Source organism: Myiozetetes cayanensis, unplaced genomic scaffold (genome assembly GCF_022539395.1).
Source record: "Myiozetetes cayanensis isolate MyiCay16 unplaced genomic scaffold, myiCay2020 scf4, whole genome shotgun sequence".
NCBI classification, from domain to species: Eukaryota; Metazoa; Chordata; class Aves; order Passeriformes; family Tyrannidae; genus Myiozetetes; species Myiozetetes cayanensis.
In genome coordinates this window covers 55,596,266-55,623,765 of record NW_026087631.1, presented here as the reverse complement: position 1 = coordinate 55,623,765, position 27,500 = coordinate 55,596,266, and the positions used below count along the sequence as shown (strand labels likewise).

At 38.6% G+C, this 27,500-nt stretch overlaps 2 protein-coding genes across 5 annotated transcripts in view; one reads left to right on the top strand and one right to left on the bottom strand.

The window, feature by feature from the left end:
* Positions 1-14,528, bottom strand: part of KDM4C (lysine demethylase 4C) — a 260,992-nt gene extending 246,464 nt beyond the window's left edge. For 2 of the 4 annotated variants that reach the window (XR_007630468.1, XM_050328708.1), the window contains exon 1: positions 14,382-14,528. The gene's annotated coding sequence lies outside the window, so the exon portion shown is untranslated. Of the gene's footprint in view, positions 1-8,659; positions 8,732-14,369 lie in introns of all 4 variants that reach the window. The other 2 variants (XM_050328709.1, XM_050328710.1) reach the window with 2 other exon arrangements.
* Positions 14,510-27,500, top strand: part of GLDC (glycine decarboxylase) — a 60,874-nt gene continuing 47,883 nt past the window's right edge. The window contains exon 1 of the mRNA XM_050329838.1: positions 14,510-14,816. Within this exon, the coding sequence (XP_050185795.1) occupies positions 14,510-14,816 (307 nt within the window). The remainder of the gene's footprint in view (positions 14,817-27,500) is intronic.

Below are 27,500 nucleotides of genomic sequence, written 5' to 3'. Positions count from 1 at the left end.
TCTACACTAAGCATGACTAAAAAAAGTCATATTTCTATTTCACACCAAGATGTAGTACTCATGAAAGGATTGATCTTAAGCCAACTGACAGATACACATTATCCTCAGAAGGTGGTGTAATTTCGAACCATACATCACCATGTATGATCTATTGATCACAAAACTCTTCATTAATCTTACAAAAAAGCTCATCCCAAAATACAAATAACTCAGCTGTGACTAGCTTTTTACTGATTTCACTTTCCTGAGCACATAATTCATTCCCTCATTTTTAACATCTGCAAAATGCATGCAACCACCTTTATTTATGCTACCCACTATAACCATACGTTTTGCTTGTACGTCAGTGTATTAGCCGCTAATTTCATTAGCTTCATGTCTCTTCCAGTTTTGTATGAATCACTGCACAAGAAAGCTGCATGTGCAAGATAAGATGCCCTTCCGTCTTTTCGTGCTTCATGATCCTGTGAGTATTTCAAAATTTATAGTCTTTTTAGATTTTTATTTTTCCTCTCATTTTGCATCCCAACTTCACCCAGCATATCACTTCCCATTCTTAGCAATTAATTGCATTCCTTTATGCACACTCCCATCTTCAGTAATATCCTATTCCCCTCCCTACACTATATTTCATCCCTATTTGAATTTAAATTAACTAGATTGCTGCAACTGTGTGTCCAGCTTTCGGCTGAGACACAGTAATTTTCTTCCTGACAGCTGGCACAGTTCTGTGGTTTTGGATTCAGTATGAGAATAGTTGATAACACAATGATGTTTCAGTCGTTGCTAAGCACTGCTTATTCTGAATCAAGACTTCCCATGCCATGAGAGTGAGCAGGTATAGAGGACACTGAGAGAGATCATGGTTGGGACACCACACTCCAACTGGGATACTCCATGCCATAGAACATGTGCCCAGTACATAAACTGGGGATTTGGCCAGGACGGGCCAAGAGCTGCCTGGGGACAGGCTGAGCATCAGTCAGCAGATGGAGGGCAACTGTGAGCATCACTTGTTCCTCTTGAGTCTTTTCTCTCTCCTTTTCACTGCAATTGATAGCAGTACATTTTATTATGTTTCAATTATTAAACTGTTCTTATCTCAACCCACAAGTTTCACTTTGTTTTTCCAATTCTCCCCACCGGAGATGGGGTGGGAAGTGACTCCTTTGCAATCTGGGGTTAAACCACAACACTTTCCCATTCCAAAAATCAGTACCACTTAAATTTGAGGGTATTTTTGCATTTAAATTACCAAGTCCATATAGACAAATATACCTTGACATGTGTAAGTGGAATAACTTCCCTCGGTAGTAAACAGTTGGCTTGTATACAGTACATAATTTATTCTCATCTATTGAATTTCCACATATAATCTTGCTGATATGACCAGTCCCAGGAAAATGAAACTTGGATTTACGACCAAAGGTGAAGCTCTGTTTTCCTTCACTGCAAATTGCAGTAGAGTGTGTTTACTATTTGTAATGCTTCACAAACAGTAAAGTGTCACTGGATATGTAATCAAACAGGATATGTGCCATCCCTTTACAAAATCACATTTTAGGTATTCACCTTTAGATGTATTAAATAAGTATACACATCACTGAAATACACATACACACGCACCTTCCTCTAACCAAACCCTTTGCTATTTCTTCACTGTGAAAAAAATTGGTAGTCTTCCGTTATTCACCATTTCACACCTTTCAATCCTTTCTACTAACTGTAAATAAGACACCCAGCACTCAGTAGTTATTTTATCATAACACATAGGTAAAAATCCTTCCCTAAATTCTTTCTGTATTCTGCAATAGCGTCAGTGAGGTTTTGGGGCACTTTGCCCGGGAAGAGGAGGGAGAGGGGGAAATGAAGGAGAGGGGACAAAGGGGGACATAGGAGAGTTAATCTATCTATCATTTGATTTGTTTTTTTCTTTTAAAGCAAATGACTTGAGCAACCACTTACGAATGTGTCTTCTACATCACTAATATTCTTTATTTTAGTGAGCAGAGTGGACTTACCTGCCTATACTAAATCTAGCATTCCCAAACCAAGCCAAGGATTCTAAATGCACTAACTTTAATGGGGAGAAGTATGCTGCAAACAACAACAGCTGGAATTATTTTCAGTTAACCAATAACTGAATTGTCTCTCTACTACAACATCTCTCAGACATGTCTAAGCCTAATCAGAGCAACTATTTCTGCTTAATTTAATGTGGTGTTTGTAAACAGTATCAAACTAGGAAGATCGGCTGATAGGCCAGTGGGTCATGCTGCCATCCAGAGGGACCCTGACAGCTCGGAGAGAATGGGCTGGCAAGGAACCTCGTGAAGCTCAACAAGGGCAAGTGCATTCCTGCACCTGGGGAGGAACAACCCCAGGCATACAGGGTACATGACGGAGGTTGAAGGCTGGAAAGCAGCTTTGCTGAAAAAGCCTTTGAGACTTTCGGACACCAAATGGAACACAAGCCAGCAACATTCCCATGCAGCAAAGGTGGCTAACTGTGTCCTGGCCTGCACTGGGAGGGGGGCTGACAGAGCATAAATTCAGGTGATCCTTCCCTTTTATTCAGTCCTGGTGAGGGCATGCCCAGAGTGTTGTGGTTACTTTTAGGCTCCCCAATATGTGTGAGTGCGATATGGAGTTAGTGAGCATGCAACAAAAAGCACCATGACTACGACAAATGGACTGGAGCATCTCCCTTGTGAAGGCAGGCTCAGAGAGCTGGGATGATTCAGCCTAGAGAAAAGAAAGTTCTTATCTATGTGTATAAACACCTAATCAGATCACAGAATCATAGAACCATAGAATGCCTTAGGTTGGAAGGAACCTTAAAGGTCATTTAGTTTCAACTTCCCTGCCAGGGGCAGGGATGCCACTCACTAGATCAAGTTGCTCAGAGCCCTATCCAACCTGGTCTTGGATACTTAAAGGGATGGGCAGTCCACAACCCCTCTAGGCATCCTGTTTCAGTGCCTCACTACAATCATAATGGATAAGTTTCTTCCTAATATCCAATCTAAAACTATATCCTTTCAGTCATTCCCCCTTTTCCTATCACTACATGCCTTTATAAATTGGAGAAAAGGCCTAAGGTGTGATTATTCATCATTTCCAGTAGATGACTCCTAAAGTACAGAGGTGACTGCAATACTGAATACACATACCAGATTAGTTTCCCAACCCACAACACTCGTATTATAAGCCAATACTACAGAGTACACCCAAATTATAATCTTACCTAAGGCCCCACGGAGGATAAACAGCACCACGTGGAACACATACTTCAAGTAAGTGTACAACACGCTTCTGAGAAACAGCACAAAAGCTCTCATTCAAATAAATCAACATTGTAACCAGAAAATATTAAACCAATCCAATTAATTGCTTATAACAAGTTTTGTTTCAACATGCTCTGGTCAGCCCTCTGGCCATGTCAATCCTTTGTGCCTGATATTGGGTACCAACATGGACTGTCACAGTTTAACCCCAACCAGCAACTAAGTATCATCATTCACTTACCCAGGAGGAGAATTAGGCAACACAGTAAAACCGATGGGCTGAGATAAGAACAGCTTAATAATTGAAACAAAGCAAAATTTATTATCATCATAGAGAGAAAGATAAAACGTAAGAAAAACAAGTGATGTAAAATACAATTGCTCGCCATCTGCTGACTGATGCCAAACCCGTGCCCAAACCGCAATCAGCCACTCTTCTGAGTAATAATGGCCAGTCTTCGCGAGCGAAGATCCGGGAAAGGTCTTTACACCTTCCAGCCTGCGCATTGGATTTTTTAGGTGAGACACAGTGTGCGCGGAACTGAGCCCACCCTTTAATCCTAAGGTTCATCTGCCGGGGCCAAGTGAGCTTGGACGGTGGCAGCGAGGTCCTCAGGACGTAGATGGATTACCTTACACGGTTAACGAGCTCCATCTGCCCAGGAGTGTCCCTGACTGGGAATCGAACCCGGGCCTCGGCGGTGACAGCACCGTGCCCTTACCACTAGACCACCAGGGGCTCCCTCTTCTGAGTAACTCTCCCAGTTTATATACTGGGCACGATATTTCATATTATGGAATGTCCCTTTGGCAGTTCAGGTCAGCTGTCCTGGTCAGCTCCCTCCTAGGTTTTCATTCAGCTCTTCATTGGAAAAGCATGAGACACTGACAAATCCTTGACTTAAGATAAACATTGTTTGGCAACAACCAAAACATCACTGTGTTACCAGTATTATTTTCACACTGAATCCGAAACACAGCACTGTACCAGCTACTAAGAAAAAATTAACTCTCTCCCAGACAAAATCACGACACAAGACAATGGCAACTGGCACAAAATGAAATAGATGAAATCCCATCTGAACATCAGAAAACACTTTCTCACAGTCAGGGTGGTCATACACTGGATGAGGTTGCCCAGAGAGGCTGTGGAGTATCCCTCCTTGGGAGATATTCAAAAGCCAAATGTCCTGGTTCCAGCCAGGATCGGGCTAATTTTTTTGCAGTAGCTGGGAGGCAGCATGGTCAAGACCCTGATGGCATTCAATGCCACCTCAGGTCATTGCCAGGGGCAGGGGAAAGGGACCCTCTTCCAGGCAGAAGGGGTTCCTTTCTGTGAGAAAAGGTGATGGGGGAAGCCCATTGGTATTTGTTTATTGTCTGGGGCTCCACAGTGAGCATTTTTTGCATGAGAATAATTTTTTCTTTCTGTACACTTTTGTTAGGAATATTGTTGCTGTTACTGTTTGGTTTCTTACCTCATTCCTGTTTCCAATAAATTATTCTTATCTCAACCCCTGATCTTCACCTTTTTTGCCTCCAATTCTCAACTCCTTCCCGCACCAACGGGAAGGGGGAGGAAAAAGGGGATCAAGAGAGAGGCATGTGGTAAGGAGAGTCTCGGTGGGAATGCTGAATTGGGAGTACCATTCCTAAAACAGGACACCAGTTCAACACTTTTTGAACAATTCATTGCAGCTGAGCCTGCTTTGAGCAGGGAGATTGGACACGATGATCTTCAGACATCCCTTCCAACCTCCACAGTTCTCCAAGTCCAAACTCTTCCCACCTACTGCTCTAAATTAACCACTGCATCTGCACAGCTGAACACAAAAAGTAACAGTGAAAAATTAATAATAATTCTGCCAACTCATACAAGCACACAGTAACAGATATGACCTACATTACCTTCCACTACATCACAGATGATGCCCATTTCCAAAAGCATTTCCATAAATTGATTTACCAATTAATTTAATCAGTTGCTATGTAAACGTATTAAATTAAATCATCCTATAGAAAGCCAGTGTCAAAAGGAAACCTCATACGAACCTTTTAATCCTAGTTTTGCCTTTGTGTGCAGAACATAAGAAACCACAGTGCCTGGATGTGTTCCAAAAAATTTATCTCCTTTGGAATTAAATTTGTCTAAGTTGAAGGGGTGTAAATCTGAAATATATCTGACTTCCTACATTCCTTCTTCAAAGAGGTAATGAGACAAGAAAAAGCCATATCAAAGTGGTTCAGATACCAGAAAAGCTGCAAGATGATTTTGGCCAGTGTCTGATTTCATGCACCAGCCACAAGCTTATTATGACATGAATTAGTATGATAAACATTCCTCTTAACAAAAACATCTCACCAAAGTATACCAGCTTTAATAGCTTTAAAAATAGCAATGTACCATATGAACTGAATATATCCTAGTACCTAGATACAAAGAAGAAATTTATTTAATTTAAAGATTGTTAATCAAATTAATAACCAGTGATTAACTCACACTAGCTTCCACAATCACACGTCAACATTCTTGTCTGGCCAGTAGATTCCTAAAATCCTGTTTGTAAATATACTAACAGGATTATTCTTCTGCTTCTTTGGAAGTAAGACAAGCCACAAGCATATAACTGAATTGTACCGTGATGAACTTCAACCAGAAGCAAGTAGAATAACTTTCAACACATCATGAACACAGGTACAGCACTGGAAAGGCAGAATTTCGCCCAGCTTCACTGCAGTGTGAAAAATACAAATCCTGTATTTCACAAGATCTTTTATCTACCTGCTTCCATGCATCTGAGGCCCCTAAGCAATGACCACACACACCAGTCAGCTTCTTTTGCTGCAAATAAACTGTCCAATCCAAGCTCATCTTCCACAATAAAAAATGCCTTTTCATTAACTTACTGGGTAAAATTGCTCTTTGATAAGCACAATGTTTGTAAGAACACACCTTGAGCAGTTTCTACTCTATAGCATCCTTAGCATAAGAGGCAGAAAGATCATAAAAGCTATGCAGTAAATGTTATGCTGGAAGTCCACTAATTAGATGCTGCTACTCATTTTATGATTTCTCAGTAATTTAACACCCTTACAACTACAACCTATTTTATTATTGCATTTGTTCATTACAAATGCAATAATAAACAGTAACCATCAATATTGTGTTATAGGTTTTAAATTCACCACAAAAAAAACAAAGATAAGCTACAAACCACCCAGAAAATGTTGGCCTTCCAATTCAGTTCTATTAACTTCTAACACACTACGTAATTCTCTCAAGGACTTTGTGGGCCTCAAGAATCCTACCTACCTTCTCCAAACACTGCCTATTTTTGTTCTTTTTCTCACATGCAAAAATTCAGTTATACCCTAGTCTTCCAAGTTCCATTTATTTGATACCTATTATAGAAATCCAAACTAGCAGTTGTGTTTAATCAAATTACAAGCACGACACCAATTCACACAACTAGAAAATACTAAACCAGAATTAAAAACACTAGAAAAACAGCATGTGTTAAATTGCAGTTGGTTAAAATGCGCAAAAACCTGCAGCCCTCACTACATGAAAACAACTTTCAGTATTACAGTATTGTTTCTCTGTCTCAACACTAAGCTGACAGATGTACTCTGAAGGCTATCCACTTCTTTTTCCTTCTAGTTTAAGATGAACAAACTTTGAGATCCACCCATCATCAGCAGGGAACCAAAACTTTCTGGCTTTAAACACCACAAGACAAAATATTGACAAATTATTTCTTCCAAAGATGCTTTGTGGGAGGCATCTCTTGACTGCCCACTTTGGCCTCTCTTCTGAAAGCACTGCTGAACAGGAAAGGAGGAAAAGCACAGTCAGCTCTGTCTACTGTGCTATACACAAAATTATTAGCTAACATGGGAAAGTGCTAAGTAACTACAGACCACTTGTGTCATACCTGTGTCACAGGCTCATATTTTGAAAGTAAGGTTATTTATTACTTCTGTGTGTTCTAACACACAAAATATCAACATCCACAACCTTTACTCAGCAATCCAAATTAAACAAATCACACAAAGCAAGCTTCAGTGAAAGAGAAAAAGAAAGAAGACAGGAAGACAAGAGATCAAATCTCTGAAGGTCATCACTTCTCTCAGATAAATTAGCTAAAACACATTCTTTCCTTTTTCTTTTGTTGCAAATTTTCACCCACACAAAGTATGGGATAACAAGCATTTGAGGAAGAACTAACTCTGAGAATTTTTTTTAAAACATCTAATAACAAGAAAATAACTTTGTCCAGAGAAAGGTATGGACAAAAAGCCACAACATTTTTCTTGAGGTTGATCCGAAAGAAAACATGAAGTAATATATTTGAAAGCAGTTGTCAGACACAAAAGTTTTCAATTAAAAAAATACAAGATAAGCATTCACATTATGAAGTACTAGCTGCCATTTTTTAGGAATCATTCAATAAAAACACTTTATTGACAAAACCCGAAGAAAATTACAATTAGCTCCCCTAACTTTAAAGATGTTTGTACTACCAGCTCTGAAAGAGCTGGAAAGCAAACTAGTAGGAAACCATGTCTTAATCTACAATAGTCTAAGCAGCAATTTTATCTACAACACAGGTAAACACTCCAGGGTAGATTCACTTCTGATTTTCTTACATTGTTTTTAAAGCTTTTAGCATAATCTGTAAGTAGGCAGCATTCAACTCTCTCTATTGTTTGACAAACTTAATTCAAAGATGCAAGATACTACACAAATGCACGGTCCATGACTAGGTATAAGAATTACTTTTAGGTAATTGCAAACATAAAAGCACAGTTTGCATATTCAACTATTACTAAGCATGCAAATAGTTAATACTCAATGTAATTTGTTTTTGCACAGTTATGTTTGAATTATTCCTTTAATCACAGTAAATGCACAGGCAAATTAGGTCTGCCTATTTTATGAACCTGGCTTTGAAAGAGATCCTATCTACCAGAAATTCCAATTCTGTCAATTAGATTATTTGGTTGTATTAACTGATAAAAGAAATATATGGGACAGAGTTCTATATTTGTGATATGAGGCCAAATCTCATAGTTAGGTATGCATTCCTCAGACATCTACCATCATCAGGAAGAATCAATTAAGTTTTAAAATGTTAGGAGTATTGATGATTTTAATAGACTATAAAAACTTAAGAAACCAGGAATCTGGGTAGGTAACCATATTCTAAAACTCCTAAAACCACCTCAATTTTACTGTAAAGTTCTGAGCCATCTGCAAACTTCATTTCTTATTTGCTTTTCTGTATTTGGTACTAGCCTTACAGAAAAAATATTGCAAAAATATAAAAATGGTTTAATTTGAACCCATAAATATTGAGCTGAAAAATTACCTGATTTCATTCCATAGACATTCTTTTCCCACATCAAGTTCACAGCATGAAAAGCATCTTGAAATAACTGATCTAGGACAAAGGGCAAGAAGAAAAAGAAAAAAAAGAAAGAAAAAGTACTTTTCTCATTTGCAACCTATAATCACAGGAGAGAGTGGAAGGCTTAGACAAGTTATTACAGAAGCTCTGCCATAGAGTCAGGAGCTACAGAAAGGAATCCCTTGCTTTCTAAACTTCTTAGAGAAGGGTTTAGATGTAGCATAATCAGTCCTATCTTAGCCTCAGACTGTGTCAACGGTTTCAATTTAAAGAATTATAGAACTGTGATTAAATCACTTTGTCCTGTACATTTTTAATAATGGTAAAATGGATATATTTATATAAAATTAATTACTTACTACGACAAGTGAACAGACAAGTGAACAGATGAAAGATCTTAATCGAAATTATTTACTACACAATGTAAAAGCTAAAAACCTACTAGTAGGGCATCATATAACATAAAGCAGTATAGGGCACTGTAACAAAGCAATTATATTAAAGCAACTGTATCAAAGCTACCAAAAGAAACAATCATTAAGTAGAGATTGATATAAATCACAATACGAGATAGCGGGCAGGTCTGTCTTTTTCTCTTAACCCCTGGGGAGTAACCCTGAAGATGTGTCCCTGCTTCACGGGAGAAGTTCCACACTTGACAAAAGTATGTGGAACAGTCTGCCACATGGAAGTTGGACTGGGCTTTTATAGCTATAAAATGATGGACTGGTAGTCACAGGTTTACAGGCCAGTGACTAGCTTATCGGTCAAATCCTGCTTCAAAAACCAGGATGTGTATCTGAAGCCTGGTGAACCTGGCTAGTTTTAACATAATTCAACACCAAGCCAGCATCCTGGCTCCAGCAGTAGAACTTGCTTAATGGTCTGCATGATGGCCTGCATAATGACCTGCATAATGGCTTGCATTGTATGCATTCTCTGATCGGATTCCAGGCCTTATCGGGTAGGCCACCCTGCCCCACCCATGTTTCAGGAGTTTTTACTTTCTTTTTAATGAAAACATAAGTATGAGATCCATAGACCTAGTCGGTATTTAACAGGCTTCAGCAACAGCAAGTCAGATCTATCAAGTTTCCACAGCTGCTAACAGCAGGCATCTAGTAAACAGTAAGTGTAGGAGTAGCTTTATAATATACTTTTTCAGAATACCATCTAATTCTTCAGCGATGTATATATCAAGGCATCCTTAGACATGGCAGATATTACTCGCATTTGGTGGAGTTCCATGATTTTTCCCCCACAATTCTGAATTTTTGTAGGCCTTTAGTATCCAAAACATCTCACAACACAGTACTCTACAATTAATACACTAAGTGACGTGTCTTCTTCTGTATATTTTGACTATTTCACATTTTAGTTTTATCTGATATCTGAAGTGCACACTGGGAACAGTTACCTAACTGCTCATATTTACTTTCTGAACACTCATGACTTACAGATCTCTACCATGATCTCATGCCGTAAATGTCTTCCAAGCTGAAAACTTCCAGTCTCACCACAGAAAATCCATTCCACATTTCTGATCATCATTGTATCCTATTTATGAATCTTAACTAGTTCCAGTAAATTATTTTTAGTCATGGGAAATGGATATTAAAGCTGCAAGCCCTATTCAAGATGCAAGTAAACCATGGATTCACACAATGGTGTAACAACATTATCAAATCTGGGTGCAGTCCTCACAGAGTCCGGACAGTGGTTTGGCCTAGCTCTCAGTTTTCAAAAGGCTAATTTACAAGTACCCAAAAGTTCAGAGAAATATTCACTGCTAAAGCAGTCTGTAATACTGATGGGAATAGAAAATGCAGGTGGTGGATGTGAACTGCTTCGTGATTAAACACTTTCAAAGAGTTCTACTAGGTCTGTAATTTCTGCCAATATATATTTCTCAAAAAAGTCTCCCTAACTATATGGTATGTAATTAACTGCTTTTGCAGGTCTCCTCCCAAAAGATACTCTTATATCTTGGATTTAATAACTCCTTAACATATATATCAAAACATATATATTCTTTTCAACTCAAGGGAATGGCATGAAGCTGCATCAGGGGAGGTTTGAGCTGGATATTAGGAAAATATTCTTCACCCAGAGGGTGGCTGGGCACCACAACAGGCTCCCCAGGGAAGTGGCCACAGCACCAAGTCCCGCAGAGTTCAAGGAGCTTCTCAACAATGTTCTCAGGCATATGGCATGATTCTTGGGGTGTCCTGTGCAGGGCCAGGAGTTGGACTCAATGATCCTTGTGGGTCCCCTCCAAATCAGGATATTCTATGCTTCTACAATTCTGCAAGGATTCGTATATCTCAGTAAATGCAAAGGAGATTTCAATAGGGACAACAAAAGAACACTGTGAGTTTAGAAGTTTCACCAACTCAGATATAAGCCATACCTACAACCTTGAAGGCAACAAATCAGTTAAGAAAAAGCTTTTATTTTATTATTAATTAATAGTTTTCCAAATTTTAGAGATTTTTACTGATCTCAGTTTTGAAATATTTAGCATCATTTATTCAAATCAAATACTCCAAGTACTTCACTGAATCCACCTAAATATGAAGAGTTTGACTCCTAAAACTTAGGGAGTTTCTTACACTTTTTTTATTTCTACGCTTTTATTCATAGCTCAGTTAGCAGACTTCTACACATTTCCCCTATTTTAACTTTAAATCAAAATTACTATTTTGTTTCAAAACAGTTTTTGATTATAAACAATTTATCCACCTCGAAAGCCATAGGTTCATTTACCATTTTAACAACTTACATATTGTTTTAATCAAAGAAATAAACTGTGAAAATTAAACAAAACCTGTCTCAGCACAATAATTTTGTCATACAGCATCTACCAGGAATAGGAGTACTTATCTAGGTACTTCTTACAGACAAGGTACCTGCTAGTAACTGTCTTTTAATTTTATTAGACAAAACCCAGCAGAAGATCACAGGTCTAATGAGCTAAATCCCAACAGCCCCAGCTGAGTCACTCTACGTTTTACAGGCAGAAATGTCACAAAAAAACTGGAATATATTTTGTTTGTGAAATTTCCCCATAATACCTGTATTTGAATTATTCCACCACGTCTGAGAATCAGAAAATGAAACTGATTAGAAATTTGATTTTTTCCCATAATCAGTTTTCATAAAGAATGTGTTTTGAATTTTAAATCTTTCAATTTCAACACCTGAAATTTAGAATCTTGACAAGTTTTCTAATCCTTGTTTATTCATATTGCCCTCAGTTTTCAGGGTATACTGTCCCACAAATGATAGATGTAAACAGAATTAATGATAAAAATGAGTATTTGCATAACTCAGTAATATGACCACTCATACAAAGCCAACAACTCAACCACTACATGCCAACCCACAATTTTGAACAGGTGAAATAAAGTTGGAGGAAAGTGCAAGGCTACAGAAGAATTTTTTATGACACAGAATGGCATCCAAGAAACCTGAAGTAAACACCAAGCCTTCATAAATCAAAACTACAATAAGAGTTTATAACACATTCTGGACTTTGGATGAGCAAATTTTTATTAACACCTTCATTACATGATTTGATTACACAACAACTACTATCCTGCAAGTATAAAATAATGTGCATGATCAAAATATCCTATGGGTCTGCCTGTGAATGTAAACGAAAATCAAGAACTCAACACATCATTTGTTCATTTTGAGATATGAAATATCAAGCTATCAAATGACTGTGGAGATTTTTTACCAGATACGTACTAAAATCTTAATATTTCAGGACATCACCTTTTGAATGATTCCTGCAATCATTCAGGGAACTTGAAAATATCTTGTATTAACAGAATTACTGTAGTACAGCTTCATATGGACTAAAATTAGGTATTAGGGTGGAGTTTTCCAATTTACACTGAGGATAGTAAAGTAAAAACACAACCTTTTTAAAACATATTTGACCAAAACTGACACCACCACAAACCCCATTCATGTTCTGTTCATCATTATGCTGATAAAACAGTCTTAGCAAAAAAAGCCTAAAAAAAAAGTTAGTAAATAACTGAATTAAATGCAGAACTAAGAATGAGACCAATCGAGAGCTGGTTAAACTCAGAAAAGCTTACATCTACTCAATTCAATATTTTTATTAAAAGTTGCATATAAAATTATATTTTTTACTAAGTAGTGTGTCTCCTACTAAAACTTTAGGAATACTCAATAATTAGCAGTTGACAACATTCTGATTTGAATCACTCTGCTGACTGTGCATTCAGATTTAGTGCAAAACTATTTAACCGATTTGTTTAGAAATCAGGTCAAGAGCTATAAAATTCTGCATGCAATACTCATCAATAATTAAGGACTTAAACTTATGGGATTTTAATTTTTTCCCCATTTCATCATATTTACCATAAAAAAAAAAAAGAAAAAGAGAGACTAAATCAAATTACTTTCTAAAACCAACACTGACTGAAGATTTTTCCCTCATCTACATCCTAATCCAACAGCTATTTACTCATGCCCACGTATTTGGATGATACCTATTATTTCCTGGGTCAATCCCTGGAAAGGGAATTGCATTTATGCACATCTGTATCTGCATTTAGCTAATAGAAAACCATCAGCTGCCAGCAATCAGTAACACCAGCACCACTCCAAATCCAAGTCGAGAGAGGGGCAGTGGTTCAATTTACTATCATTTTAACTACTGAAACGGAAACCATGCTTGTGTTTTCCATTTTCTTGTGTTTGGAAGGTACATGCCTGAAGCAATGCCATCAGCTAGTTATCACAGTTCAAGTTAAAATAAGGGTAAAGCCCAAGACAAATGCTATACCACGGACACAAAAATAAAGCCCGTTGTAGAGTGACAAAAAGTAGCCTGCGTTAGGCTGCTAGAAGGTTTCATTCTTATAGAAAACGTTTCAGCTTAAAACGTAGCCAACAGGCAACTTCCCCAGGTACAGTTGATAACTATAGTGCAAAGAATCATAAATCTGCAAAAACGTAGTTTAAAAATGTAAAATATAAATGCTGTTTACTCTCCGAGCTAGTACCATTTTTTAACAAACACGCGGACATACAGTATTCTTCCTAACACAGTTAAGCTATCAGAAATAATTTTTTTGTATGCAATCCCCATTTCAGATTGCCACCTAAAATCCAATAAAGGGAGAAAGCTCATTAAGAGAAGACCATCAGGGAGGCACAGGGCCCCGATCCCAAAACCAGCTCCGAACGCCACGTGCCACCGTAAACACAGGCAGACACACGTGGAACCGGCGCTTAACTCGAGCATTTTGCTGCGCGCCCAACTTCAAGGTCCTAGAGACGCGCAGGAACGAACGCGATGCGCGGAAAAGAGGCCGCGTGGAAAGCCCACGTAATTTCAGCGCAGCAGGACACGGAGCGAGGTAACGCTGTTTCGCTCCGTCCACACGCCCCGCACACGCGGGGCGTCTGGACGGAGCGAAACACAGCCGTTCCCACAGCTGCGCTTTCGCTTCCCCGCCTCGGCCGCAGCCGCCACCCACGGCTGGCGGCCGGAGCCCCCCCGGGGCGGGCTCTCCGTCCCGGCCTTCGGGAGGTGCCGCCTTCCCCCGTGGAGCACTCGGCCCCCTCCCCTCGCCCCGGGGCCCGGCCAGCGCTCCGTCCCACCCTGCTCCTGCTCGCCGCCCCGCACCTGCACCTGTACCTGTACCGGAGCGGCACCAGGAGCGGCACTAGGAGCGGCAGCAGCAGCCGCGGCCGCCGCCGCCTCAGGCCAGGCGGATCGCGGCTCGCGCAGCTCCCGCCCGGGGCCGGCGCCGTCCCGGCCTCGCGATGACAGCGGAGCGGCTCGCGTCACGTGCCGGGAGAGCGCGCGCTGCTCCGCCCCCAGCCCCCTCCAAACCCTCACAACCCCACTCCGAGCTCCCTGGGGGTGGGGGCAGCGCCGGAACAGGGGGAGGAGCGCCCGGAGCTCCGGCACCGCCCCCCGAGTTGACGCCGAGACCCCGAGACACCGAGACACCCGTGCGCTTCCCCCGCCCCACCCCCGTGCGCCTCCCGTGCGCCTCCCGTTCGCCGCGGCAGCCGCCGCGACTCGCTCCGGGCGGAAAGGCCGGCCCGAAGCTTGCGAGCGAAGCCGGTCTGTGACAGAATCACGGAAACGGCAGGGTGGGAAACGACTTCAATCGTCGGGTCCGGCCTAGGACCGAACAGCGCCGTGTTAACCCGACCGAGGAACTTTTAAGTGCCACATCCCGTCCTTCCTTAAACATCTCCAGGGCCTGTGGCTGCACCGCTTCCCTGAGCAATCCGTGCCGATGCCTGAGCGCCCCTTCTGTGAACAAATTCGTGCCAAGTTCCTTCTGCTATTACCACAGTAACACTGAACAGACAGGACCTTTCAGGTCCATAGGAATGGTGAATCTCTTAGAGCAAGCTGTGAGGTCGACTTGGTTATCCTAATTAATCTCCTTTGAACCGCCATGTCCTGTATCAGTCAGTACGGCATTATGAAAGTGATTTGTTTGCAAAACTAATGTTACTTTTGGTGACAAAGGCCCACAATGCTCATTGTGTTTGTGTTTACATTCTAAAGTGCCACGGTACAGTATAATTTTTTACTGTTCGGATTGTTGCTAAAATAAATCAATCTGTGGTTTAATCACTGTGTGATGTTCTTTGACTTTTCTAATTCGTCAGTAATCTTTCTTAATCTTTCATTTTGCCTTCTGGTTGCTGTGTTCAAGAAAATAGTGAAAAGCGACCAAAAGATAACTGAAGGACAAGTCCTTTTATGCATTTAAAGAATGAAGAATGCTTGAAGAATTTTGCATTTCTACTATGTAAAAACAATATTTATACTTCAATATATCTTTAAGCACCAAAACCTTTTTCAGTATTAAAGGAACCTGAAAATACAGGAATTTTAATTGTTTGGGTTTGTTTTGTTTTTTTAAAGGAACATGTCTAGTGTTATAACTGCTTTGCTCAGACAAGTTCATGGTTTTTTGTCATTTGGACACAGTAGTACTTGTTAAGAACACTTATGCAACTGTATATGAATATTTCCTATGGCACTGCTGTGTCCAGCAGTGTCTAAAATGAGTGATCCTCATCTGCCTAAGGAGAGAAATTTTATTTCACTGAATATGAAAAGGAGAAACAGAGGGAGTTTTTTGCCTTCTTGCTCAAGCCTTTGGCAGGTGGGGTGTGTTAATAAAATGTTTGTTTAATGCTTACAGGAAAACAGTGCAGGTTAATGTAGTTTCTCATTCAGTTTGTTCTCTCCTTGCTGATTCATATACAAAGAACAAAAGACTGATTTAGCATTGTTTTCAAATGTGATCTCTAACACTCATGGTAAGTACTTGTTTAAGAGAAAGTACAGCAGTAACTCTTGAAAGAGTTGAGTCAGCATCTCTCCTCATCTGTTCTTTTTTCAGGTTGCAAGTCTTTGTGAGGCCCTTAAGTGCCTGGAGTGTATTACAGTTATTGCCAAACATACACCTCTCAGTGCCACTGGCTTGGCAGTCCCAAGGGATGGACTGAAGGTGCACGTGGATAGTCTGGGAGCATTAATCCTCATTGTACCGTGGCTATGGAAAACTATGCCTTGACATTGTTTTTCAAAGGCAGTAGCTCAGTATATCTGTCTTGATAGATGGAAGTAAAAACACCGGCCTTAGTCAGAGTAGTTGTGTAGTTATGCATGTTCAATAGATCAACATTTTGGCTTTATTAAGCTGCTCTGGCACAGCACTTTAAGTACTCACTGATCACCTTTAGTGGGTTCATCTCAAAGTATCTGTTAGTTTGCCAACATGTTCTAACTGGCATGAAGAATCTTTTTCTTACTGAGGTTTAAGTAAGCTTTTCTGCACTTTATTCCTGCTTTTCATATTTTGGACTATGTCTTTAGGTTCATGTTGGCTACTAACAAAAGCCCTATTCATATGATAGCAACCACTAAGAGAAAAGGATGTAACCTGTAAGTTCCCTTACTTGTGTTTTATGGTGATGCAATATCTAGGCAGTCCAAAGTTCTAACCAAAAAATGGCCTTTCTGCTGTATGATAGTGTATCTTCTCTCTTTCTCCTCCTTTTCCAGAGTCGGAAGCCGTTCCTGATTTGAGGAGTTGACACCTGTTTAAGTTACAAGTTTGTCTTCCATGAAACCTCTGGGTCCCTATTTCAATGTTTAACCACTCATGGTGAAAACTTTTTTCCTTAATATACCCTGAATTTCATCTATTGCAGTTAATGTGTTTGTTTTGTCCTATCTCTGTGTTTTTCCATAGAGTCAAATAGTGTGGTCCAAGTTTCAATCCTATGTCTGCCAGAGGTAGTGAATCTTTTTCCATGTCTTGGAGACTTTGTTATTGCAGTTGTCTGCAAGGTAACATCACAGCATTGTGACTTCTCAAGAGAAGCAGCTTGCAAAGAAGGGCTGTTTGGGCCCCATCTTTTCTATGCCCTCCCACTAATTAATGGTGGACAGCAGTAAGGTCACCCTGAAGCCTCGTCCTCTTAAAGCTGAAGAAACCTAGCTCTCTCAGTCACTCCTCATTGGTGATATTCTCCAGCCCCTGACAATCTTGTGGCCTTCTGTTGGAAGTCTGGAGGTATGTCAATGTCTTTCATACACTGAGAAGCTGAAAACTGATCACATGTTATTTCACCCAAATTGGTGCAGAATATTTCATTTTGGTTTTGAATATAGGTTACTTCCATATCCTGTAGCAATAACAAAAACATTTTCAGAATTTAAGTAACATATTTAACATTGTAGTAGCATAGCTATCTAAAGTAAGGTTACTTTTGAGGTACAGAACATTCACTTCTAGAATTCCACTGCAATACTTCTTAAAATACATGAGATGGCAGCAAATACCAGGGGAAAAAAAAAAAAAAAAACCAAAAAAAACCAGCACTGATGACCCAGGGCAGAGAAGCTGTTGGCAATGAGAGAGATGTTACCCTGCTCCTGATACAATTGTGTAGACTGTGCAGGTTGCTGCAAATTCCATTATACTACACTGAGCTATAAGTCAGGGCATGAGTGCTGACTGTTCGAATGTAATACTGACTGAAAATTTCTGCAACCTGTATGTTTCATTAATAGTATGCAGGTTAGCAGTCTTATACAAGAGAAGAAACAACTTTTTGTTTGCTTATTTTAACTATATGTCTTTTGTCAGATTTACATCTTTTTCATTATGTTTTAAAAATTTTGTAGCAATATGTAAGCTGCTAACTTTTAGTGTTTTGGAAATTCATTCACTGTGGAACTTTGTATCAGTTAAACATTTCTGTGACATGAAGTTAAGCATATTTAAACTGGGAACGAGAAATAGTAAAAACTCTAACAGGAAAAATAGAGAGTTAGTTTACCCACATGTATAGTTGGTAGGTAGTGTCTTTCTGATAGTGTCATTGTACTCAAATCAAAAGTCTTTGAGTACTTTGTGTCAGAACTTACTGGCTTCTGTAAGGGTGGTACTTTTGATTTAGATGATCAGTGGAGCATAGAGGGGTGAGAAAGTGGTTATATTAGGATGTGAAACCAGCCAGAGTATTGTACAATGTAACTTTATTGCACAAGTTGACTGTAAGGCCCATTGTGTTTTTAGCAAAGTTAGCTAGATGTCCCCTCTTATCATAGCTGAGTTCCCACTTGCCTTGGTTACATTCTGCAAGATAGATACAAATACCCTTGAAACACAGTGGTAGAGGTCGTACATAGGAGTGAGGAAGATGATGGAGAGAGGAAGATGATGTGGGCAGGGGTCGTTCGCCCCTTGCCCTACAGCAGGGCACGCGCAGACCGTTGTTATGAGGTAATGAACAGGCGGTGTTTGGCTACCACTCAAGCATCACCTTATGCTGCATCCTGGCCCTACGTCGTGTAATGTAGAGCTGATAAAATGGGGTGTCAGGACTGCTGGGTTGAGCAATACTCATCCTTCCATGGAGACTGTGCTGCTCCACAGGGACACCAACTAAGCATGGGTACTGACCAGCCACTGCAGATCCTGGTGACCCTGACCTGTCTGTGTAGGTAAGCACAGTTTTTTGATAGGAAGCAACCAAGAAAGCAAATGTTTTATATCCTTTTTTGTATCCCTTTAATTCTCTTTTTACTAGCTAATACTGTAATAGAGGCTGTTTGTAGTATTGTATGAACGCCAACAGATAAAGTAGTGTTTTTGTATTCTTGGTTTTTGTATTCTTTTTTAGCTTTTGATTCTCTTTGCTAGTAGTTTTTTACTCTCACTGCAATAAAAGATTTTTTGTAGTGTTTGAATGACTGTTGTACTTGTCTTGTTCTGGGCACGTATCCTAACGAACTGATACAGCTTGATGCAGAAATTCCCAGAATATCTATGCATCTCTTACAAAGGTAAACTAGATAATCATAAATAGAACTTTCAAGTTGGGAGTTCAGGCTATTTGTTTTTATTATATTTATTCTTGACATTTTACATTAAACATAGAGGAAACATTATTGTATTTAATACGAATGACTTTCATTAAAAAGCTTCGCTATGCAGACAGCGTCCATTTCAGCCAATAGCTTTTTCTGCTCAGAAAATATCAGAGCAAAATAGAGAGGTTATGCCATATTGACTCTGTGGAGCAATAGGGCTGGAACAGACCCACTGCAAGTCTACTCAGGAATCAAGTCTCTGAGGCCCAAGTTCTGGCCTCCCAGACAGTTCAGCTGAGCAGCCAAAGGCTCATTATTTGGTGGCACTAGATTTTTTTGTGTGTGTGTTCTTGCTGTAAGCTTTATGAAAAATGGAGGCTGATTTCGAATAGTACTAGACAGATGGTCAAGAGTCTTGATTGTACTGTAGTGTGAAAGGGATGAAAAATTAACAGTATATAATCAGGGAGATTAATCAGTGCATAGAAGGAACCTCTCAGTGCACAGCGATGCCACAAAAGCATAAGGCACCTGGTGTGAACAGAAGAGTTTGTGACATCTCTCATTTTCAATAGTGATCAGTTCAAGCCATCGCTGGTTACGTGGTTCTCATTGTCATTGGTTATAATCTGCATCCTTCTATTAGTACAAGTTTTCATTTTTTTGTCTCCTAAAGTTTTTTAAGAAGCTGAAAAATCAAGCACCTTTTTGAGTAATTTCTCTTCCATTTAGAGGAGTTAAACTAGCTGGGCAATATGGGGGATATTGTTAGGAAATATGATTAATGAAAAGAGTCTCATACCCTACAACCTTAACTAGGTAAAAGGAAGCTAAGTTCTGTTGCACTTGTAAGATGTGCCTCTCTGCTTTCCAGTTTAAAAGGCATTCTGGGAATTGCTACATTCTTTAGAAAAAGTACTGCTGACATTATTCAGCTGCAGATGGAAGTACTTTTTTTTTCTTCTTTTTTTTGGTGTTCTTGCTGAGAGAGGTGTCACATGAATACACTTTGAATTTACACAAAAATTAAATGAACTGCTGTGATCTTCTTATCTTCTCTAACATCCAACAATCTCAGTTTCCCTGTCAAATTGCTGTAAACACTCCGATGTAGTAACAGTTACTGTACCCTGCTCCTTATTTGCAGTAGCATCCACACAAAGATCTTGGTAAGCCAGAATTAAAAAGAGAAAGGGGAAAAAGAGGAAGGCAAACAGATGGGATGCTGACAAGGCACTGATAACATTGACTATACTATATAAGACCTTATAAGACTTAAATTATTTCAGCACCTTGCCCCAGCATTTTCAGAAGGGACTCCATTCCCCTACTCCAAGGTGAAATGAAACATGGGTCAGGTCTGACAGCTATGGCAACCAGTTCTCCTGAGTGTCACTATTGGACATTCATCAGATTTACAGTAGTCATCACACTACAGTAATTGGCAATGTAAGACCAAATGGCAAGATGTGTAGTTTCCAGTTCATGAACCTGTGAAACAGTCTATTCCGTGTGTTGTCATGAACCTAGTTTATATCTTTCTCTTCTTTTTATGGTAGAAGAAATGCATCAAAGAATTTTTTTTTAATGAACCCTACTTGTTTTCATACATCTTGTAAGAAAAGTTTTTCAGGTTAATTTACAGATGATTTTACAAAGAATGAAATTCAAGTGATTGAGGACCTGACTCTGGCAAAAAAAAAACTCCCATGTGATAAAGTTCACATTCGACTCCAGCCAAAACTATTAAAAGACACTTCAGAAAGTTCATGTTACTATTTTATCTAAGTTTTTTAGTAGAGGAAATCCTAACACTAAGACTGCAATTTCAATACTTATCATGAAGTAATCTAACAGCCTGTTGCTGGTGCTTCTCTCTGTCTCTCACTTTGGGATATTCCCAACACTCACTAGACTTTTCTGTTAGCTGATCAAACTTATTAACTAGGCAGAAATCTAATCCAGAAAAAGAAAAATGTTTCCTGCATGATTAACAAAATGAAATGATTCATTATACAAGGAAGGAGGAGGAAAATCACAGATAGAAACAGAAGAAGAAATAGAAAAAAAAAAGAAAAGGAAAAATAAAATGTCTTTTTTCTTGACAAGAGTGAAATATTGCGGTGAAATACTACAGACCATTCATTTCTTACCAACAGATCACTGCAAAAAATTGTAATGCTAAAAAATGTATCAGTACAATGTTATGGTACAGTAGAACACTGTAAAAAAAAAAAAAGAAAAGAAGATTAAATATAAGTTAAGTGTGCGTGGTTGTGCTTAGTGAGGTCTCAGGCTGGTGTTTGTACCTTTGAGAAGGAAGAAAAAAGATAAATGTCATTAAGCAAAGGAAATAAGAGAGCAATGGGAAGGCTGCTTGTTCTGATTCTGGAGTTTATTCTATACCACCTCGTATCATTGCTGGGGGTTATGGCAAGGCAGTCTCTTCCTTGGAGAAGGGGTTCCTTCTGGGTCAGCATTGCATGATGGAGGCAGCAGTCTGGCATTGTTTCTGTGTGAATGATTTGTCTCTTTCTTGTACCCTCTGTCATTAATATAGCTTCTGTTACTGTTCATTTTCTTATCTCATTGCTGTTGTTTTACCTCAACCTGTGATCTTTACCTTTTGTGCCTCCACTTCTCCTCTCTAGTGTGCCACAGGCAGAAGGGGAATGGGGTGAGTGAGCAAGTGGCCCATGGTTTCAGTGGGAGCACTAAAGTGGAGAATACTATTCCTAAAAAAAAAAAAAAAAAAAAGCAGAAAAATGAAAGGTATATAAGGAAAAAATGAAATAACGAAAACAAGGATAATTGTAATTTTTAGACTCTCTGAAATCTACTGATACATTAATTTTCCCAGCTTAAGTATGGAGGGCAAGTTTTAAAAGAATTGGATTTCTAGGGTCCTGCCTGCTGCCACATTGTCTAGCTGCTGTTTGCAAGCCTGGATTAAGTTCAGAAGATGGAGCACAAATCTGCTATTCTTCCATAACAGCACTAATAATAGGAGAAAGTTGCCATTAGAGCAAGTAACCTTATTCCCCGTTTGGCAGAGTTTATGCCAAAAGGGAAAAGGATCTGAAATACTGTTTTCCAGTATTTTTCCTGTTGAACTGAGTAGAAATGTACAAATATTGAATTCCTTTCTTGTCTGGTTGATTTCTTTACCCCTTGTGATTATCAGTTTGTAACTCATGATGATTTTCAATGCTTTTTCTGGCCTTTCCTTTTTCTCTTTCTGTTTTTTATATGTGAAGCTCAACAAAGTATAATCAAGTCCTTGTTTTCTAGGTACGTATGTTTTAGCAAAAGTTTTGATCACTGGTAGAAAAAAATGCCACACTTAAGAAAAAGTTGAAAAAGTTTGATCTTGTATGGTTAGACAACTGTATCCTCTGACAGCAACCTCTCCTGAGCTCTGAGAAGGTGGAAAAATTTTGTTTTATTGAGCTCTAGCACCAACCCTTTCACTCCTTAACTGATCTAGTGGGCTAAAGAGAGGCTGGACAACATAACTGTGACCATTACAAAAGAGTATGAAAGTACAAAAACATCAGAAGCAAGTTCCATTTAGCACATGAGACCATCCTGGGAAGGAAGAGACTCAAGTTCTTATTTTTTATTTGTGGAAAAAAAAATGTTTGTAGTCTACAAAGAGAAAAATATTCTATTCCATTAAAATAAAAAGCAGATGTAGTGTGTGCTCTGGTTAACATGGGAGTGAAATAACTGTTAGAATATGAATTACTGGAAAAACCACTGGACCTTCGGGAGATATGATGGCAATGATTTCACTTTAAGAGATTTTTCAGAAGTAGAGAGGTGAAAGAAAGGCACTTTGCTAATAAATAGAAATCTTTGTACTCTCTACCAAATACCTACTCTGTATTTATTGAACTAAAAGTGTGGGTCATTCAACAGTCCTGGATAAAACCAAAAGCACAAAATATTGGCCACATTTCAGAACAGAATTGAGCAAGTTTGAAAGATAGTCAGCATTAAAATAGTGCTTTTCATTGTTATTTCTAAAAACAGCTATGAAACAAATGTTTTTCACACTGTTTATTATTATTGTTAAAACTGGAGTGTTATACATTACAGCTTTGTGGACTATTTGTATCTATCTCTGAGTCAATGCAAAGTTACCCTCAGATTTAACATTTTGTACTTTCACAAGCCCAAGCACACTGATAATATTTATTTACCAGGGAAGCCAGCAGATGCCCTCCCACCAAAAACCTCCCTCACTCCATCCAAATGTCCTCTCCATGACCCTTTAGGTCCCTGAAGTTTTCTAAAACTGGCAAAGAGGAACACTGATTAATCAGAAAGCAAGGATCATGAAGAGAGTTAGGATTTATTCATGTCATAACAAGTGTACAGGAAGCAGTTCACAGCCCAGCAGCATTCAGCTTCTAAATCCTCTGCCAAAACAAGCTCACTAGGTTCTGTGGGGCACAGGAGCATATAGCAAAATACGACTGGGTCACTGGGGAGTAGGGGCAGACATGGGCACTGTGGGACAGGGATGGGGGACCATTGGAGATTGGACTTTACATTAACTTTTCACTTCTTGCTAAGTGATATGTTCTCTGTTAAGTACAGTCATATGACTGACAGCGTGTTGGCCTCTAAAGGGTCTTCCTTAAGAAAATGATTATGAAGAATCTTATTAATGAGAAGAAGGAAAAGAAGTATCAGTTTTACATCACTTGCTACTAAATTATTTACTTCATATTTCATCAGGTAGCAAGTAAAAAGCAAATAAAAAGCCATTTGAAAATGGCCTAAGGTACCCACAGGGAAAGTTGTGATTCTCAGATTTTTTTTTAGTTAAACAGGCTGTTGTAAATTATCCATTTTTTTCATCAGACAACCATCTATTTCATTGAATATTTAATTGCTGTGTTCACAAATACTACTGTTCATATATGTTTTCATAAATCAATTACAGATTGAAATTACAGTTGCAGATTATATTGCTTTGAAATCTCTTACCCCCATGCAGTTATTTCAAATCTCTTCATCCATTGTCCATTTAATTTCTCCTACTATTTTGTGCTTAGTAATTACTGAAATGTTCAGGCTAGTTTATAAACAAAAGTTCTTAGAGAAATCTGATACATATTCCTTGGTACTGGTCATAAACTTAAAAGGTAAGGTAAGAATTTTTCAGGGTTTTTTATCTGCTTCTTAATAATGGGTGACCTGAGTTTAATTCTTTGGTTATTTCATATATGACTAAATGGGTTAATGAGAACTGACCAGGAAAGCAACATTATTCTATTATTTTTATTTCCATGTCACTATTGCACTTTATTACTTTAAAAGCTTCTGAGTACTAAGTCCCATTTAACAGTGCATATTGCTTACCTTGATTAAAAATTGCTTAGGCAAGAAGGTACAGACTGTATTAGCCAGTACTCCTTGCCCAGTGTATTCCCTACCAATGAGCCTAGACTGTTTCTTTGGAAAGACGTATTTCTGTCTTTTGATTGTGTTTTAGAGTTGACGTTGATCAACAGAAGGCAAGTCTTCTGTTGAAACAGTAAGGAGGGTCATGTTTTTTCTTTCTCGAAGCTCCTTATGATCACATGGCAGAGGTTACTGTAGTGGCACAGTGTTTTACAAAACAGCTGTCATTCAGATAAGGAAGTGTGATTGTGCTCTTACCTCCTGCAAAATTTTCAGAGGCCCTGTGTCTGATTCATGGAAAACTTAATCAAGTAAAAAGTAAAGGTGAGTAGATCCTATTATTTAATTCAGCTTTTTTAAAAGATTAGCAAAGACGGAGTTGCATAATGCCATTTTGCAATTGGTAAACATAAGCACAGAGAAGATACATTTTAAATATTTGCACTTAGGCAGGCTAACATATTAGCACTGTTAGAAGATGGTGATCTCTAATGTTCTCATCACAACAGTAGTAAAATAATAGGCTACCCTTAATTAACTCAGTGTCCATTGGAAGATACACATTTCAGATAAATTAATGGGTAACAGGTATAGAGTTCTGTAAGAAAAGATGTAATATGAAACTACATAATTTTCAGAAGCTAGTACTAAGAAAATTCCAGCTTGTTCTTGCTTCTGTTTGTCCATTAGTTAACATTTTCCCATGCCATCCTTTGGAAGAATGTCTGTAATGAGAAAATTATATGAAATAGTGTATCCTTTCTTCATCATCATTATTTTAAAAACAGTAAAGGAATTGTTAGTAGCATCTGAAGTTTCTCAGCTTCCTCCATCATTGTATATTGCCATGGCATTTTTATTACAGATAATTACCTATCAGCTATACTTTACATCCAAACAAAATGTAACATTGAAAATCATGAAATAAAGATTCAGGATTTTCTTTGTAAGTTAAATCTAGTCTCTAGACATATGCTTTAGAACACGTTTAGAATATTTAAAGTCACACTTTTCTCTCTACGATACATATCTTATTTAGTGAATAGGTAGCTATTTGACTTTTTTTTCAGCACTACACTTACTGTTATTCGTAACTCTCTCTCAATTCTTTTCTCTTATTCTTTGCCACTGTTCAGTCTTTTCTCAGTCTCTACTCTCATCAATTACTTCTTCCATCACCCTTTTTCCGAATAAACCATACTGTGACCAGCATTTCCTTTAAATCTGTCAAGTAGATATCCCAAGCTGCAGTTTTCATCTCCTTGTAGCAGTCTGCCATTCCACTTGTTCTCCAAAGTCTGAGAGTTGTACATTCTCCAACCTGTCAGGATTTTGCCTCATGCTACTGCACAAAATAACAAATTTCTGAATTAGTTCAGGCTCATTATCATTTTAAAGTTCTGTAAAGAGGCACAGTATGTTAATGCATCACTACACAAAATCAACATTAATGCATGGCTCTTTAGCCAGAAATGCAGAATCATGGCTGTACAAATCATGTGCAATCCCTGAGGGATTCGAGGAATGTAAGTGAATGGGAAGTCATGGTCAGGTCATGTCAGTGCAAGGTAAAGAGTGCTTACTATGACTGGGATGACTGGGGGAAGTGTGGCTGAGTCCTAAGAAGCCTCTAGTAAATGTGTGTGAATGAGTTCTTTTAAAAAGCTTATATTTTAGCCATGTTTTGTAGTTTTCATTTTCATTTTTTATACAGGAACAGCAAAAAGATCTCTAATACCACGACTAGGACATTGCAACATCTACATATTTTTCTAAGTTATATGTTAACTAAGATATTATGTAACATTAAAGTATTTATTCAGTTTTGATTTCAGATTTTTCAGTGCTGATTCAGTCTTGGTCTATGTTTAAGAGATCACACAGATATGTTCATTAGGAGTTTGCAAAATATCAGATACTCTAATCAATTGCAAATGTTCTTCAAGAAGATAGCAGAATCAACCTTTGCAGCTTCTAGCTGGTTATCAGAAGAACCAGTCCCATTTCTTTCACTCCCGTATAGTTGCTGTACCGTCCTGCTTTCCTGCCTTGTACTGTCTGTAATACTCACATCCTGTGATGCCTTGACAGGCCAGCAAAACTTATTCATCCCAGAAAGTCACCCCTATTTTTAGGCCTGACTTTTATGAGATTTATGGTGAAATCTCACATTGATTTAATCAGAAACTTAAACTTCATCTGCGTTTATATGGACAAACCTGTGTATGTGTACCTGTAGTCAGGTTATGACCAAACAAAATCTCTTAACTGATTATAGGCCACCTAGAACATGACAGAAAGTATGTTTTGATGGAATCACTTCCTGCATTTACAGAACTGGTTTAAGTGATCTCTTAAAATCATAAATCATTACAGGTCTGGAAGCAGCAGCCCTCTTTAAGCAGATGAGGACTCAGAAACTCCCCTAAAAGGAGATTTCCCCTAAGGAATTGCAGGATTTCTTTTCCTCTGCAAAGAGGAAAAAGTATGCCCTTATTGGAGTTTCTGTGATTTATAAAGAGGAATTCATAAACCTTTACCTCAAGCAGAGCAGATGAAAATATGTTTTTATTGCTGGGAGATCTTGATCAAATTTAGGAAAAGACTAACATACTGAAAGATGGGGAACTGTGACAAGGGCAGGAGGACTTTTAGTCAGTATTTTCAAGCTAATGCTTGGTTTCATTAACATCTTTTAGTCTGAAAATCTAGACAGACACCTGGGATCTTTTCTTGAAAGAAAACTTAAGTTTTTGCTGAAGCTGTCATCTCAGCAGTTTGAATTGGTGTGCTAGCTGAAGTTTAAACAAAGATAATAATTCCATTTCTACTGTAAAAATAACAAAATAAAACCCGATGCATATGCAAAACCTAGTCTTCTGAAAAAAAAAAAACAACACCCAACCTTTTAGAATTCCTGAATTTGCAAAATCTGCATACTCTGTTGCATAATACCTTTAACTCTTAGATAAGAATTTCCCA